General features: G+C 43.2%; 1 protein-coding gene across 1 annotated transcript; it reads left to right on the top strand.

Moving 5' to 3' along the window:
• The first annotated feature begins 967 nt into the window (after positions 1-967).
• Positions 968-1,600, top strand: LOC132887381 (cyclin-dependent kinase 2-interacting protein-like). The gene has a single exon (XM_060922854.1). It carries the CDS (start codon positions 968-970, stop codon positions 1,598-1,600), a length of 633 nt encoding a protein of 210 aa, XP_060778837.1.
• The last annotated feature ends 13,351 nt before the right edge of the window (positions 1,601-14,951 follow it).

The raw sequence follows: 14,951 nt of genomic DNA, 5'->3' as shown, positions 1-14,951 counted from the left end.
TTCTCGTTCAAGTTATTTGCCAGTCGCTTGACTCTGAGCCTGTTTTTGACCATTTATTTTGGATTTCTCTGCCTGTTTTTCTTATTAAACTCTTTAATCTGCATGTAGAGTTGCAGTCAAAAGTTTGTGCACCCCACTCATTCATAGATTTTTTTCTGTATTTTGACTGTTTTCTGCATTATAGAACAATACTGAAGACATCAATACTATGTAAGAACATCTCATATCATTATCTCTAGCTGCTTTATCCTGTTCTACAGGGTCGCAGGCAAGCTGGAGCCTATCCCAGCTGACTACAAGCGATAGGCGGGTTACACCCTGGACAAGTGGCCAGGTCATCACAGGGCTGACACATAGACACAGACAACCATTCACAATCACATTCACACCTACGGTCAATTTAGAGTCACCAGTTAGCCTAACCTGCATGTCTTTAGACTGTGGGGGAAACCGGAGCACCCAGAGGAAACCCATGTGGACATGGGGAGAACATGCAAACTCCACACAGAAAGGCCCTCGCAGGCCATGGGGCTCAAACCCGGACCTTCTTGCTGTGAGGTGACAGTGCTAACCTCTACACCACTGTGCCGCCCTGGGACTATGTTATTTTAGCTATTTCTGTTTCTTTTAAATACTTGATAAGAAAGTCAAGTCAAGTTTATTTGTATAGCGCTTTTAGCAATAAACATTGTTGCAAACCAGCTTTACAGAATTTGAATGACTTAAAACATGAGCTAATTTTATCCCTAATCTATCCCCAATGAGCAAGCCTGTGGTGACGGTGGCAAGGAAAAACTCCCTCAGACGACATGAGGAAGAAACCTCGAGAGGCAGTAGCGAGTGTTTCAGCGTTGAATCTACCACAGAGTGAGAAAGACAGCCAGCATGCATCATAAACAAGATGTTAAGAGGTTACCATGAGTTTAATGGTTTATTGTGTTATACTAATGACAGAGCTCCATTTGAAATGAATGAGGCTACACCCCCTGGAAGAAAAGGCAACTTGACTGGAAGTGCCAGAAAACTGAAGGATAACACAGCAAACTGGCATAATTTAATCCTAAAATGGGAGCGTCTAAGTGATGAAGGATCCACCATTGCAACCAAAATAGTCAACTTCAGACTGAGTAAAGAGTCTGTGAAGGAGCCTGAGTTCATGATGGAGGACCAAAGTTCATCTGCAGCTCCTGCAGAAAGAAGTGCATATCACAGCAACCCAGAGCTAGAGGAGGAATGCAGCAAACTACAGAATGTTGTAGACAAACTGGCCCACATTCTGTCTAAAATGGAGAAAATGGTGTCTGCTGAGAAGGGGATATGTGAACTGGAGACATTTCAGTATGGAGAGAAAGGAAGACCAACACCACTGTTTCAGACTTGGTCCACATCGCAGTTTGCTGAAGTGTCTTTTGGGCTTTATGAGGATTACAAGCAAGAGCTGGCCCTAAAGAGAGCCATATTACGGGAAGTGGCTCACACAACTAACCCAGATCTCTGCATGGTGTATCTGTCCTGCTGGCTCTATCAATCCTACATCCAGGACAACACCAAACTGCTCCTGGAGAGCTTACTGATGGAGATGGGCTACAGAACTGTCTAACTGACTTACAGTGGTGCTTGAAAATTTGTGAACCCTTTATAATTTTCTATATTTCTGCATAAATATGACCTAAAACATCATCAGATTTTCACACAAGTCCTAAAAGTAGATAAAGAGAACCCAGTTAAACAAATGAGACAAAAAATATTATATTTGGTCATTTATTTATTGAGTAAAATGATCCAATATTACATATTGGTGAATGGCAAAAGTATGTGAATCTGTAAGATTAGCAGTTAATTTGAAGGTGAAGTTAGAGTCAGGTGTTTTCAATCAATGGGATGACAATCAGGTGTGAGTGGGCACCCTGTTTTATTTAAAGAACAGGGATCTATCAAAGTCTGATCTTCACAACACATGCTTGTGGAAGTGTATCATGGCACAAACAAAAGAGATTTCTGAGGACCTCAGAAAAAGTGTTGTTGATGCTTATCAGGCTGGAAAAGGTTATAAAACCATCTCTAAAGTGTTTGACTCCACCAATCCACAGTCAGACAGATTGTGTACAAATGGAGGAAATTCAAGACCATTGTTACCCTCCCCAGGAGTGGCCGATCAACAAAGATCACTCCAAGAGTAAGACGTGTAATAGTCGGCGAGGTCACAAAGGACCCCAGAGTAACGTCTAAGCAACTTAAGGCCTCTCTCACATTGGCTAATGTTAATATTCATGAGTCCACCATCAGGAGAACCCTGACCAACAATGGTGTACATGGCAGGGTTGCAAGGAGAAAGCCACTGCTCTCCAAAAAGAACATTGCTGCTCGTCTGCAGTTTGCTAAAGATCACGTGGACAAGCCAGAAGGTTATTGGAAAAATGTTTTGTGGACGGATGAGACCAAAATAGAACTTTTTGTTTTAAATGAGAAGTGTTATGTTTGGAGAAAGGAAAACACTGCATTCCAGCATAAGAACCTTATCCCATCTGTGAAACACAGTGGTGGTAGTATCATGGTTTGGGCCCGTTTTGCTGTATTTGGGCCAGGATGGCTTGCCATCATTGATGGAACAATGAATTCTGAATTATACCAGCAAATTCGAAAGGAAAATGTCAGGACATCTGTCCATGAACTGAATCTCAAGAGAAGGTGGATCATGTAGCAAGACAACGGCCCTAAGCACACAAGTCATTCAACCAAAGAATGATTAAAGAAGAATAAAGTTAATGTTTTGGAATGGCCAAGTCAAAGTCCTGACCTTAATCCAATCGAAATGTTGTGGAAGGACCTGAAGCGAGCAGTTCATGTGAGGAAACCCACCAACATCCCAGAGTTGAAGCTGTCCTTTATGGAGGAATGGGCTAAATTTCCTCCAAGCCGGTGTGCAGGACTGATCAACAGTTACCGGAAACGTTTAGTTGCAGTTATTGCTGCACAAGGGGGTCACACCAGATACTGAAAGCAAAGGTTCACATACTTTTGCCACTCACAGATATGTAATATTGGATCATTTTCCTCAATAAATAAATGACCAAGTATAATATTTTTGTCTCATTTGTTTAACTGGGTTCTGTTTATCTACTTTTAGGATTTGTGTGAAAGTCTGATGATGTTTTAGATAATATTTATGCAGACATATAGAAAATTTTAAAGGGTTCACAAACTTTCAAGCACCACTGTATCTCATCTCATTGTCTGTAGCCACTTTGTCCTGTTCTGTGGGGTCGCAGGCGGGCTGGAACCTGTCCCGGCTGACTATGGGCAAAAGGCGGGGTGCACCCTGGACAAGTCGCCAGGTCATCACAGGGCTGACGCATAGACACAGACAAACATTCACACTCACATTCACACCTATGGTCAATTTAGAGTCTAATTGACTTATTTTATCTTTTTTTTCCTCCTAATTTAATGGAGCATGAAACGGGATGGAAGGTGTGCTATAGAATGAGCTCCAAATTTGGTAACAGTACAGTGGTCAATGCAACAGTAGAGTAATATCTGCTGTTTTTACAATTTCTTGGTTATGTATACAACCCCGATTCCAAAAAAGTTGGGACAAAGTACAAATTGTAAATAAAAACGGAATGCAATAATTTACAAATCTCAAAAACTGATATTGTATTCACAATAGAACATAGACAACATATCAAATGTCGAAAGTGAGACATTTTGAAATTTCATGCCAAATATTGACTCATTTGAAATTTCATGACAGCAACACATCTCAAAAAAGTTGGGACAGGGGCAATAAGAGGCTGGAAAAGTTAAAGCTACAAAAAAGGAAGAGCTGGAGGACCAAATTGCAACTCATTAGGTCAATTGGCAATAGGTCATTAACATGACTGGGTATAAAAAGAGCATCTTGGAGTGGCAGCGGCTCTCAGAAGTAAAGATGGGAAGAGGATCACCAATCCCCCTAATTCTGCGCCAACAAATAGTGGAGCAATATCAGAAAGGAGTTCGACAGTGTAAAATTGCAAAGAGTTTGAACATATCATCATTTACAGTGCATAATATCATCAAAAGATTCAGAGAATCTGGAAAAATCTCTGTGCGTAAGGGTCAAGGCTGGAAAACCATACTGGATGCCCGTGATCTTCGGGCCCTTAGACGGCACTGCATCACATACAGGCATGCTTCTGTATTGGAAATCACAAAATGGGCTCAGGAATATTTCCAGAGAACATTCTCTGTGAACACAATTCACCGTGCCATCCGCCGTTGCCAGCTAAAACTCTATAGTTCAAAGAAGAAGCCGTATCTAAACATGATCCAGAAGCACAGACGTCTTCTCTGGACCAAGGCTCGTTTAAAATGGACTGTGGCAAAGTGGAAAACTGTTCTGTGGTCAGACGAATCAAAATTTGAAGTTCTTTATGGAAATCAGGGACGCCATGTCATTCGGACTAAAGAGGAGAAGGACGACCCAAGTTGTTATCAGCGCTCAGTTCAGAAGCCTGCATCTCTGATGGTATGGGGTTGCATTAGTGCATGTGGCATGGGCAGCTTACACATCTGGAAAGACACCATCAATGCTGAAAGGTATATCCAGGTTCTAGAGCAACATATGCTCCCATCCAGACGATGTCTCTTTCAGGGAGGACCTTGCATTTTCCAACATGACGATGCCAAACCACGGTGGTGTAGTGGTTAGCGCTGTCGGCTCACAGCAAGAGGGTTTGGGTTCGAGCCCCGTGGCCGGCGAGGGCCTTTCTGTGTGGAGTTTGCATGTTCTCCCCGTGTCCGCGTGGGTTTCCTCCGGGTGCTCCGGTTTCCCCCACAGTCCAAAGACATGCAGGTTAGGTTAACTGGTGACTCTAATTTGACCGTAGGTGTGAATGTGAGTGTGAATGGTTGTCTGTGTCTATGTGTCAGCCCTGTGATGACCTGGCGACTTGTCCAGGGTGTACCCCGCCTTTCGCCCGTAGTCAGCTGGGATAGGCTCCAGCTTGCCTGCGACCCTGTAGAACAGGATAAAGCGGCTAGAGGTAATGAGATGAGACAATGCCATACCACATACTGCATCAATTACAGCATCATGGCTGCATAGAAGAAGGGTCCTGGTACTGAACTGGCCAGCCTGCGGTCCAGATCTTTCACCCATACAAAACATTTGGCGCATCATAAAATGGAAGATACGACAAAAAAGACCTGAGAGAGTTGAGCAACAAGAATCCTACATTAGACAAGAATGGGTTAACATTCCTATCCCTAAACTTGAGCAACTTGTCTCCTCAGTCCCCAGACGTTTACAGACTGTTGTAAAGAGAAAAGGGGATGTCTCACAGTGGGAAACATGGCCTTGTCCCAACTTTTTTGAGATGTGTTGTTGTCATGAAATTTAAAATCACCTAATTTTTCTCTTTAAATGATACATTTTCTCAGTTTAAACATTTGATATGTCATCTATGTTCTATTCTGAATAAAATATGGAATTTTGAAACTTCCACATCATTGCATTTCATTTTTATTTACAATTTGTACTTTGTCCCAACTTTTTTGGAATTGGGGTTGTAGTATTTTTTTATAATGAAATGTGGTTTTAGAAATTTCACATTTTCTAAATTGTGAATTTCTAATTTTCACAAAGTGATATATCTGACTTAATGCTCTCCACCATTTTGTTTTTCTCTACTCATGGTATATGAGCTTATAGCATTGTAGTAGAGTAGCCTATCAGAGCAGGCAATTGCTCATATCCAGTGAATGTGGATAGAATAAATGGAATTATGTGGAAAACAAAAAAAAGTGTTCAGAAAAACAAAATATGTTTCATATTTTCAATCCTTCAAAGTTTCCAGCGTTTACCCTGATGATGCTTTGCACACTATTGGCATTATCTTAACCAGCTTCATGAGGTAGTTACATGGAATGCTTTTCAATTCACAGGTGTGCCTCTTCAAAAGTTAATTAGTGGATGAGTTTTACTTATTTATTTATTTATTTAGCCTTCTTAATGTGTTTGATATCAAACAGTTAATAGTAAGTAATAAAAATACAGGAAATAGCCTGGTAGTCATCCATATTATATCAAGAACCGCTCAACTAAGTAAAGAGAAATGATATCATCACTTCAAAACATCAAATGTCTTTTAATGAATAAAAATAAAGAAAAAAGAACATTGCATGAAAGGTGTGTCCAAACTTTTGACTGGTACTGCATATCCACTTCCAGTGTCTATCAGACAGAATTAAACACTATAGAATAAAACATGCAGTGACAGGAAAATAATCAAGGACAGGTCAGTGCAAAGCAAAGTTAATGTTACCACCCAATAGTTGATTTTTTTTTCTTATAACAGCACAACCTGAAATGTTTTCTGCTTCTTTTACCACATCAATGAGACTGCCAATGACAGCGTAACTCACTCTGGCCCTGTCTAGTCCAGAAGGAATTATCTAAAGTGGACCACCTTGCACAATAAATGTTGCAAGCTATATATACACCGTAGAAGCTATATACACCCTTGGAATACCTACCTATTTGCCAGAAAGAATCCAAAATGGTGAGGAATTGACTGAGAAGAAGTGATTTTTGTTGAACTGCTCATTAAGGCTTAAATAGTCCATAATTAATAATTGTAATTCAGCAAATCTGGGTAGAAGTTGTATGCACCCTAGGTTCCCCTACCTTCATGCCAGAAAGAATCAAAATTGGTGAAGAATTGAGAGAGAAGAAGCTATTTGTGTGGAAACTGCCCATTAGGGCTTAATTACTCCATATCTTCATTATTAATTGCAATTATGCAACTTTGGGTTGAAACTATATGCACCCCAGGCAGACCTACCTTCCTGCCAAAAAAAAAAAAAAATCGGTGAAGAATTGAGAAAGAAGAAGCAATTTTCATGAAATGTGGATGACGCAGGATGGATGACAGACAATGGATAGACGACGGACAACGCATGACAGCATAAGCTCATCGCCTGTCGGCCGTATGAGCTAATAATTCATAAAGAACTATCAATCATACTTTGTGTACATTTTAATTATGTTTAATGTTGTCCACAAATCAAGTAAGTTTCTGTTTTCACTCATTATAGGAAGCTATAAACAGCCATTCCCTTCCCTTACCTCTGATTATTAGAAAGCACTGACACTGGAGACTCCTTCAGTTAATGCTAAATAAATATGCATCTCACAAGAACCTTCATCATACTATTTGCCATCCAAGACCATGTTTATGTTGTTACTAAGGAAACAATTGCATCTTAGATTGAGAACATTAATATAAACCTTGGAAAATTATTCAACACCTTCTGACAAATCAAGAATGAAGCATTCAACACTGATGTGGTATCAATATCAATACCCTGACATTGCATACCTGTGCTATTATCCAACCTCTTGAAGCTGGAACATATAGTGACCCTTCTACCATCAACCCTATATAATCTTCCTGTAAATTAAAGAGTCAATTTGTGAAGGTGACCTAAATCCTGACAGTTATGAAGCAACCAGGAATGCCCATCAAGCCCAAGGCAAGGAATGCAACAGCATATGTGTAGGATTAACTTATCATCATGTAAATCCATTGAGAACAATGAAGAACAGCTCTGGAGTATGAATAGCAAAGATGGATCGTGAGGGACTGCAATGACCTGGTGACTTGTCCAGGGTGTACCCTGCCTCTCGCCCATAGTCAGCTGGGATAGGCTCCAGCTTGCCTGCAACCCTGTCCAGGATAAGCGGCTACAGATAATGGATGGATGGATGGATGGATGGATGGATGGATGGATGGATGGATAGTGAGGGAGAGGTAATCAGAGATGCCAGGTCTTGCATAACGATGAATGTATTTGTGATTACACAGTAGGATGATGGAAAATCGAAGGCAGTCATGGAGTCTCAGATTGCATGTCAAGCCTAATCGTATTGTGACTGGTGCAAATAAAGAGTGGTGGAATGGCAGAGAGTTACTTTTAGTTTTATATTTTATGAACATCAGAAAGCACACACACAAAAAAAATTCTTTGTTCAACATATTGAGCCTGATTTGTTTCTCACTGATGTTACCTTTACAATCAGGTATGTAAAGTAAGGATAAAAGGCACTTTAACCACAACCGAAAATGTGCATATTTCTGATGGAAATAAATGAATGAATGAATGAATGAATGAGGTGGCATGGTGGTGTAGTGGTTAGCACTGTCGCCTCACAGCAAGAAGGTTCTGGATTTGACCCCAGTGGCCAACGAGGGGCTTTCTATGTAGAGTTTGCATGTTCTCCCCATGTCTGAGTGGGCTTCCTTGGGGTGCTCCGGTTTCCTCCACAGTCCAAAGGCATGCAGGTTAGGCTAATTGGTGGCTCTAAATTGACCATAGGTGTGAATGTGAGTGTGAATAGTTGTTTGTCTCTATGTGTCAGCCCTGCAATGACCTGGCAACTTGTCCAGGGTGTACCCTGCCTCTCGCCCATAGTCAGCTGGGATAGGCTCCAGCTTGCCTGCAACCCTGTAGAACAGGATAAAGCAGCTAGAGATAATGAGATGAGATGAACATCAGAAAACACACACACACACACAAAAAAAAAAATTCTTTGTTCAACATATTGAGCCTGATTTGTTTCTCACTGATGTTACCTTTACAATCAGGTATGTAAAGTAAGGATAAAAGGCACTTTAAACACAACCAGAAATGTGCATATTTCTGATATAAATAAATGAATGAATGAATGACTGAATGAGGCGGCATGGTGGTGTAGTGGTTAGCATTGTCGCCTCACAGCAAGAAGGTTCTGGATTTGAGTCCAGTGGCCAACAAGGGGCTTTCTATGTGGAGTTTGCATGTTCTCTCCATGTCTGTGTGGGCTTCCTTGGGGTGCTCCGGTTTCCTCCACAGTCCAAAGACATGCAGGTTAGGCTAATTGGTGGCTCTAAATTGACCATAGGTGTGAACGTGAGTGTGAATGGTTGCTTGTTTCTATGTGTCAGCCCTGCAATGACCTGGCGACTTGTCCAGGGTGTACCCTGCCACTTGCCCATAGTCAGCTGGGATAGGCTCCAGCTTGTCTGCAACCCTGCACAGGATAAGCGGTTATGGATAATGGATGAATGAATGAATGAATGAATGAATCCTCTTTTTAGAAATTGCATTTTTGCCTGTCAGAGCCCACTATAGCTCCATTTTACCTTCATATTTAAATTTACATTTCTTGAAGAGTTCAAATATATTATTTGTTTTGTACTAATGCATGAATCCATTTAATATATAATGCTTAAAACATTCTTTTCCATGAGTCATCCATTATATGTGATGAAAATTTTACATTTTGGTTGTGTCTCACAATATTAATTCAACCCTGTTACGTGAACACATTCACTCGTGAAATCCTTGTAATGTTCCTCGGAAAGTCAAAAGACCCATGTTTAACAGGAAGTTGCATTTGTCATGCTCCACCACGGATGACCACTCCGGAGATTACGGATCTCTCACACCAGCGCCGATTCGGATCCAGGACAGGAATTCCTTCTCCCCTGAACTCACTTCCTGGTTTTCACTGCTGCTTATTTAAAGGCCATTCTCAGACTCTGTTTTTGCCAGAATGTCTCGTTTGCTTCTCTAGCTGTTTCTGGGACTCTCTTGCTCCTTATGGGTTTTCTCTCTAGTTATTTTCTCTTGTCCATGGTTTTTGCAGTAGTGTTTTTCTGGTTCTTGTTTTTTTACACTAAGGGCTATTTTTGGTTCATGGTTTCTTGCACTAAGGGTCTTTTTCTTGTCTATGTTTTTTTGTGCTAGCGTTTTTGTCTTTGCCTGTCTCATGTTTTTGTCAAGTTGTTTTTCATTTTGCCCTGATTATTTTTGCTATTTGTTTTTTGTCCTGTTTGTTTATCTTTTGCCACACCCTTTCTTCCCTGTATTAAGTAATCCTATTTATTGGACTACTGTCTGTGATCTGTTTTTGGATCCTAACTTCACCATACCTCCACCAGCCCTAACAGCATTATCCAAATTGCCTGAAGAAATCTTTATTTTCAATGACATTGTGTTTCTGATTGATGAGGTTGCTTTGAAAGTACAAAAATTACAAATTGGACAGAAGAAGAAGAATAGCAGAGCTCCATACTTAAGAGAATATGGTAATGCATTGACCCTGATTTTTGATTGCTTTTGCAACCGTAAAACATACGTATGAACAACATACAGTTAGATCCATAAATATTTGGACAGACATTTTTCTAATTTTGGTTCTGTACATTACCACAATGAATTTTGTACAAAACAATTCAGATGCATTTGAAGTTCAGACTTTCAGCTTTAATTCAGTGGGTTGAACAAAATGATTTGCATAAAATTGTGAGAAACTAAAGCATTTTTTAAACACAATCCCTTCATTTCAGGGGCTCAAAAGTAATTGGACAAATTAAATAATTGTAAATAAAATGCTCATTTCTAATACTTTTTTGAAAACCCTTTGTTGGCAATAACTGCCTGAAGTCTTGAACTCATGGCCATCACCAGACGCTGTGTTTCCTCCTTTTTAATGCTCTGCCAGGCCTTTACTGAAACGGTTTTCAGTTACTGTTTGCTTGTGGGCCTTTCTGTCTGAAGTTTAGTCTTTAACAAGTGAAATGCATGCTCAATTGGGTTGAGATCAGGTGACTGACTTGGCCATTCAAGAATATGCCACTTCTTTGCTTTAATAAATCCTGGGTTGCTTTGGCTTTATGTTTTGGGTCATTGTCCATCTGTATTATGAAACGCCGAGCAATCAGTTTGGCTGGATTTGAGCACACAGTCTGTCTCTGAATACCTCAGAATTCATCCGGCTGCTTCTGTCCTGTGTCACATCAATAAACACTAGTGACCCAGTGCCACTGGCAGCCATGCACGCCCAAGCCATCACACTGCCTCTGCCGTGTTTTACAGATGATGTGGTATGCTTTGGATCATGAGCTGTACCACGCCTTCGCCATACTTTTTTCTTTCTATCATTCTAGTAGAGGTTGATCTTGGTCTCATCTGTCCAAAGAATGTTCTTCCAGAACTGTGCTGGCTTTTTTAGATGTTTTTTAGCAAAGTCCAATCTAGCCTTTTTATTCTTGAGGCTTATGAGTGGCTTGCACCATGCAGTGAACCCTTTGTATTTACTTTCACACAGTCTTCTCTTTATGGTAGATTTGGATATTGATACGCCTACCTCCTGGAGAGTGTTGTTTACAACTTGGTTGGCTGTTGTGAAGGGGTTTCTCTTCACCATGGAAATTATTCTGCGATCATCCACTACTGTTGTCTTCTGTGAGTGTCCAGGTCTTTTTGCATTGATGAGTTCACCAGTGCTTTCTTTCTTTTTTTCTCAGGATGTACCAAACTGTAGATTTTGCCACTCCTAATATTGTAGCAATTTCTCGGATGGGTTTTTTCTGTTTTCGCAGCTTAAGGATGGCTTGTTTCACCTGCATGGAGAGCTCCTTTGACTGCATGTTTTCTTCACAGCAAAATCTTCCAAATGCAAGCACCACACCTCAAATCAACTCTAGGCCTTTTATCTGCTTAATTGAGAATGACATAATGAAGGAATTGCCCACACCTGCCCATGAAATAGCCTTTGAGTCAATTGTCCAATTACTTTTGGTCCCTTTAAAAACAGGGTGGCACATGTTAAGGAGCTGAAACTCCTAAACGCTTCATCCAATTTTAATGTGGATACCCTCAAATGAAAGCTGAAAGTCTGGACTTTATGTCCATGTCCATTATATAACTATAACTTGAATATGTTTCAGTAAACAGGTAAAAAAAAAACAAAATTTGTGTCAGTGTCCAAATATATATGGACCTAACTGTAAGTATGAAAGACGGACACGTACCATCTCAGGGAACCTGAACATAAGTGCAAGCCAATGTATCTCATAAACACTTGACTTCCGGACAATGAAATTTGTATCTTTATTTCCATAAGATAGATGGGTTTTCATCCAGCGCTTATTGTAAACTTGCTTTTTTTTTTTTTTATTAACATGGGATTAGCCCTGTGATGACCTGGCTACTTGTCCAGGGTGTACCCTGCCTTTTGCCCGTAGTCAGCTGGGATAGGCTCCAGCTTGCCTGCGACCCTGTAGAAGGATAGAGCGGCTAGAGATAATGAGATGAGATGAGAACATGGGATTATTTATGAACACATTTTTTGGAAAATATCCATGACAGTTTCATATAAAGCTACTTTAAAACAGTTTCATTAGTCCACTAGCTTGTTGGATAGTTGATGGTTTCTGTCATGTAAGGGTGATAGATGGATGGAAGTGCAGGAAGAGTTTTATTAAAAGCATGGTAGCAAACAGATCCAAAACACAGATGTGGCAGCAGGGGCGTGGTCAAGCATCAGTCTGTAAATGGAGGGTGGCATCAGGGAAGGTAAGTGGCGGAATCACTGCACCTGACGGGAATTAACCTGTGTCTTCCCCGGTGACCGCGCCCTATAAGAGGAGAGGGAGAGCGGAGGAAGGGAGCTACTCCCCAACCTGGATACTTGTGTATGTGTGTAGTTAAAAGCTGAAAAGCTACAATAAACGAGTTTTTGAGAACTCAGTTCTGGTCTGCCGTGCTTCTGTGCTCCACCCACCTAGAACACCTGCTACAGTGATGCCGAAACCTGGGAATGGCGCGCAGGAGAGACCAGCCCCATGGAGTCCTCCCCCTTCAAGGACCTGATCCATGCCCTCGCCATGGCCCAACAGAGCCAGCACCAGGCGCTGGTTGCCCTCCGGAAGGAACAGGAGCAAAGGTTTGAGGCCCTGGTGCTGGCACAGCAGGAAGATCGCCAGGCGTTCCGGCACCTACTCGCATCGGTGAGGTCCACCACCTCCACCACCGTGGGCCCTCCCCACCTCACCCGAACGAAGATGGGCCCGCACGACGACCCCGAGGCCTTCCTTGCTCTCTTTGAGCAGGCAGCAGAGGTGTGGGGTTGGCTGGTGGAACAGCGTGCGGCGCGCCTCTTCCCCCTGCTCACGGGCGAGGCACAGCTGGCCGCGCTACAGCTCCCCACCGACAGCCGGCTGGTCTATGCAGACCTCCACAGGGCCGTCCTCCAGCGCGTGGGTCATACTCCGGAGCAGCAGTGGTAGCGCTTCCGCGCGCTGCGCCTGGAGGAGGTTGGCCGGCCATTCACGTTTGGCCAGCAACTCCGGACGCCTGCCGCCGGTGGCTGAGGGCCGACAACCGCGATGCCAAGGAAATCATCGATTTGGTGGTGCTGGAGCAGTTCGTCACTCGACTTCCGGAAGGAACCACGGAGTGGGTCCAGTGCCATAGCCCAGCATCGCTGGATCAGGCCATTGAGCTGGCAGAGGACCATATGGCGACCATTCCAAAGGCAGGACAGCGTGACTCCCCTTCTCCCCTCTCTCTCTCCCCTTCTGTTCCTCGCCCTCGCCCCATTCCCCCACCATGGAGGCGGGGGCCGGCTCCACCCCAGCCAGCCCACCGCACCCACGGTGTCCTACCGTTTCCTACTTCCGTGTCTGTGTTTCACCCCCCTCAGGTGAGTGATATCCAGAACACTAGTGCAGAGAGAGAGAGCCTGGGCTGGTGTGCTGGCGCTGTGGGGAGCTGGGGCACCTCCAGCATCAGTGCTTGGCGATGGAGGTGGGCATGGTGGTCTGGATCCCCGACCCACCAGGAACCACCCTCGTTCGGGCTGGAGCGTATCACATACCGGTGAGTATCCAAGGGGATACTTATCAGGCTTTGGTGGACTCTGGCTGTAATCAGACCTCAGTCCACCAAAGCCTGGTGCAAGCCGAGGCATTGGGAAGAGCACAGTTGGTGAAGGTGTTGTGTGTGCACGGGGATGTTCACAACTACCCTTTAGTGTCGGTCCACATTCTGTTTCGAGGGGAGAAATTTAGAATACAGGCGGCGGTTAATCCTTGCCTTATCCACTCAATAATTTTGGGGACTGATTGGCCGGGATTTCAGGATTTAATGACGCACTTGATGAAGAGTGGGTCCTGCCATAGTTCAGCGGGGGTGAGGTCCCGGTCTGGCATTGGCAGGAGCAGCTGTCATAGAGCCGTCTACGTCATCACCGCGTCAGAGTGAGGAGCAGCAGGCCCCTCCTCCCTCTCTCAGGGAATCCCTCGCAGATTTTCCGTTAGAACAGTCACAAGACAAGTCTGCAGCATGCATTTGACCAAGTGAGAGTAATCGATGGTCAAATGCTCCAGCCAAATGCCACCCCGTCCTTCCCCTATTTTTCCATTATTAAGGATAGGTTATACCGAGTGACGCAGGACACTCAGACTAAGGAACAAATAACCCAACTTTTGATCCCAAAGAGCCACCGGGAATTTGTATTCCAGGCGACTCACTTTAATCCCATGGCAGAACACTTAGGGCAGGATAAGACACTCGTCCGAATAATGGCCCAGTTTTATTGGCCAGGGATTCACGGCGTTGTCCGTAGGTGGTGTACAGCATGCCGCGAATGCCAGTTAGTAAATCCAGTGGCCATCCCAAAAGCGCCTTTGTGCCCTCTACCCTTAATCGAGACCCTGTTCGAAAGAATTGGGATGGATCTCATCGGGCCATTAGATCGGTCAACACGAGGGTATGGCTTTATTTTATTTCTGGTAGACTATGGAACGTGATATCCAGAAGCAGTGCCGCTTCGCAATATCTCCGCACGTAGTATTGCGGAAGCACTCTTCCACGTCATCTCCCAATTCAGAATCCCCAAAGAGACTCTGACTGATCAAGGCACTACATTTATGTCACGCACGTTAGTAATGTATATAACATAATACGTTATTGATCTGCATGCAAAATTCCACACACTCACACACCTAACCCAGGAGAATTTGCAGCAGGCTCGAGAACGTCAAGTCCGCCTGTACAACAGGGGCACGTGCCTTAGGGAATTCACACCGGGAGACAAAGTACTCGTGTTGTTGCCCACGTCGAGCTCAAAATGAATT

The sequence above is a fragment of the Neoarius graeffei genome, chromosome 6, assembly GCF_027579695.1.
Source record: "Neoarius graeffei isolate fNeoGra1 chromosome 6, fNeoGra1.pri, whole genome shotgun sequence".
Taxonomy (NCBI): domain Eukaryota; kingdom Metazoa; phylum Chordata; class Actinopteri; order Siluriformes; family Ariidae; genus Neoarius; species Neoarius graeffei.
This window is presented reverse-complemented; position numbering and strand designations above follow the sequence as displayed.

What these genes read in the sequence shown, in the direction of transcription:
- LOC132887381 (XM_060922854.1), top strand. Translation starts at nt 968, where the DNA reads ATGAATGAGGCTACACCCCCTGGAAGAAAAGGCAACTTGACTGGAAGT.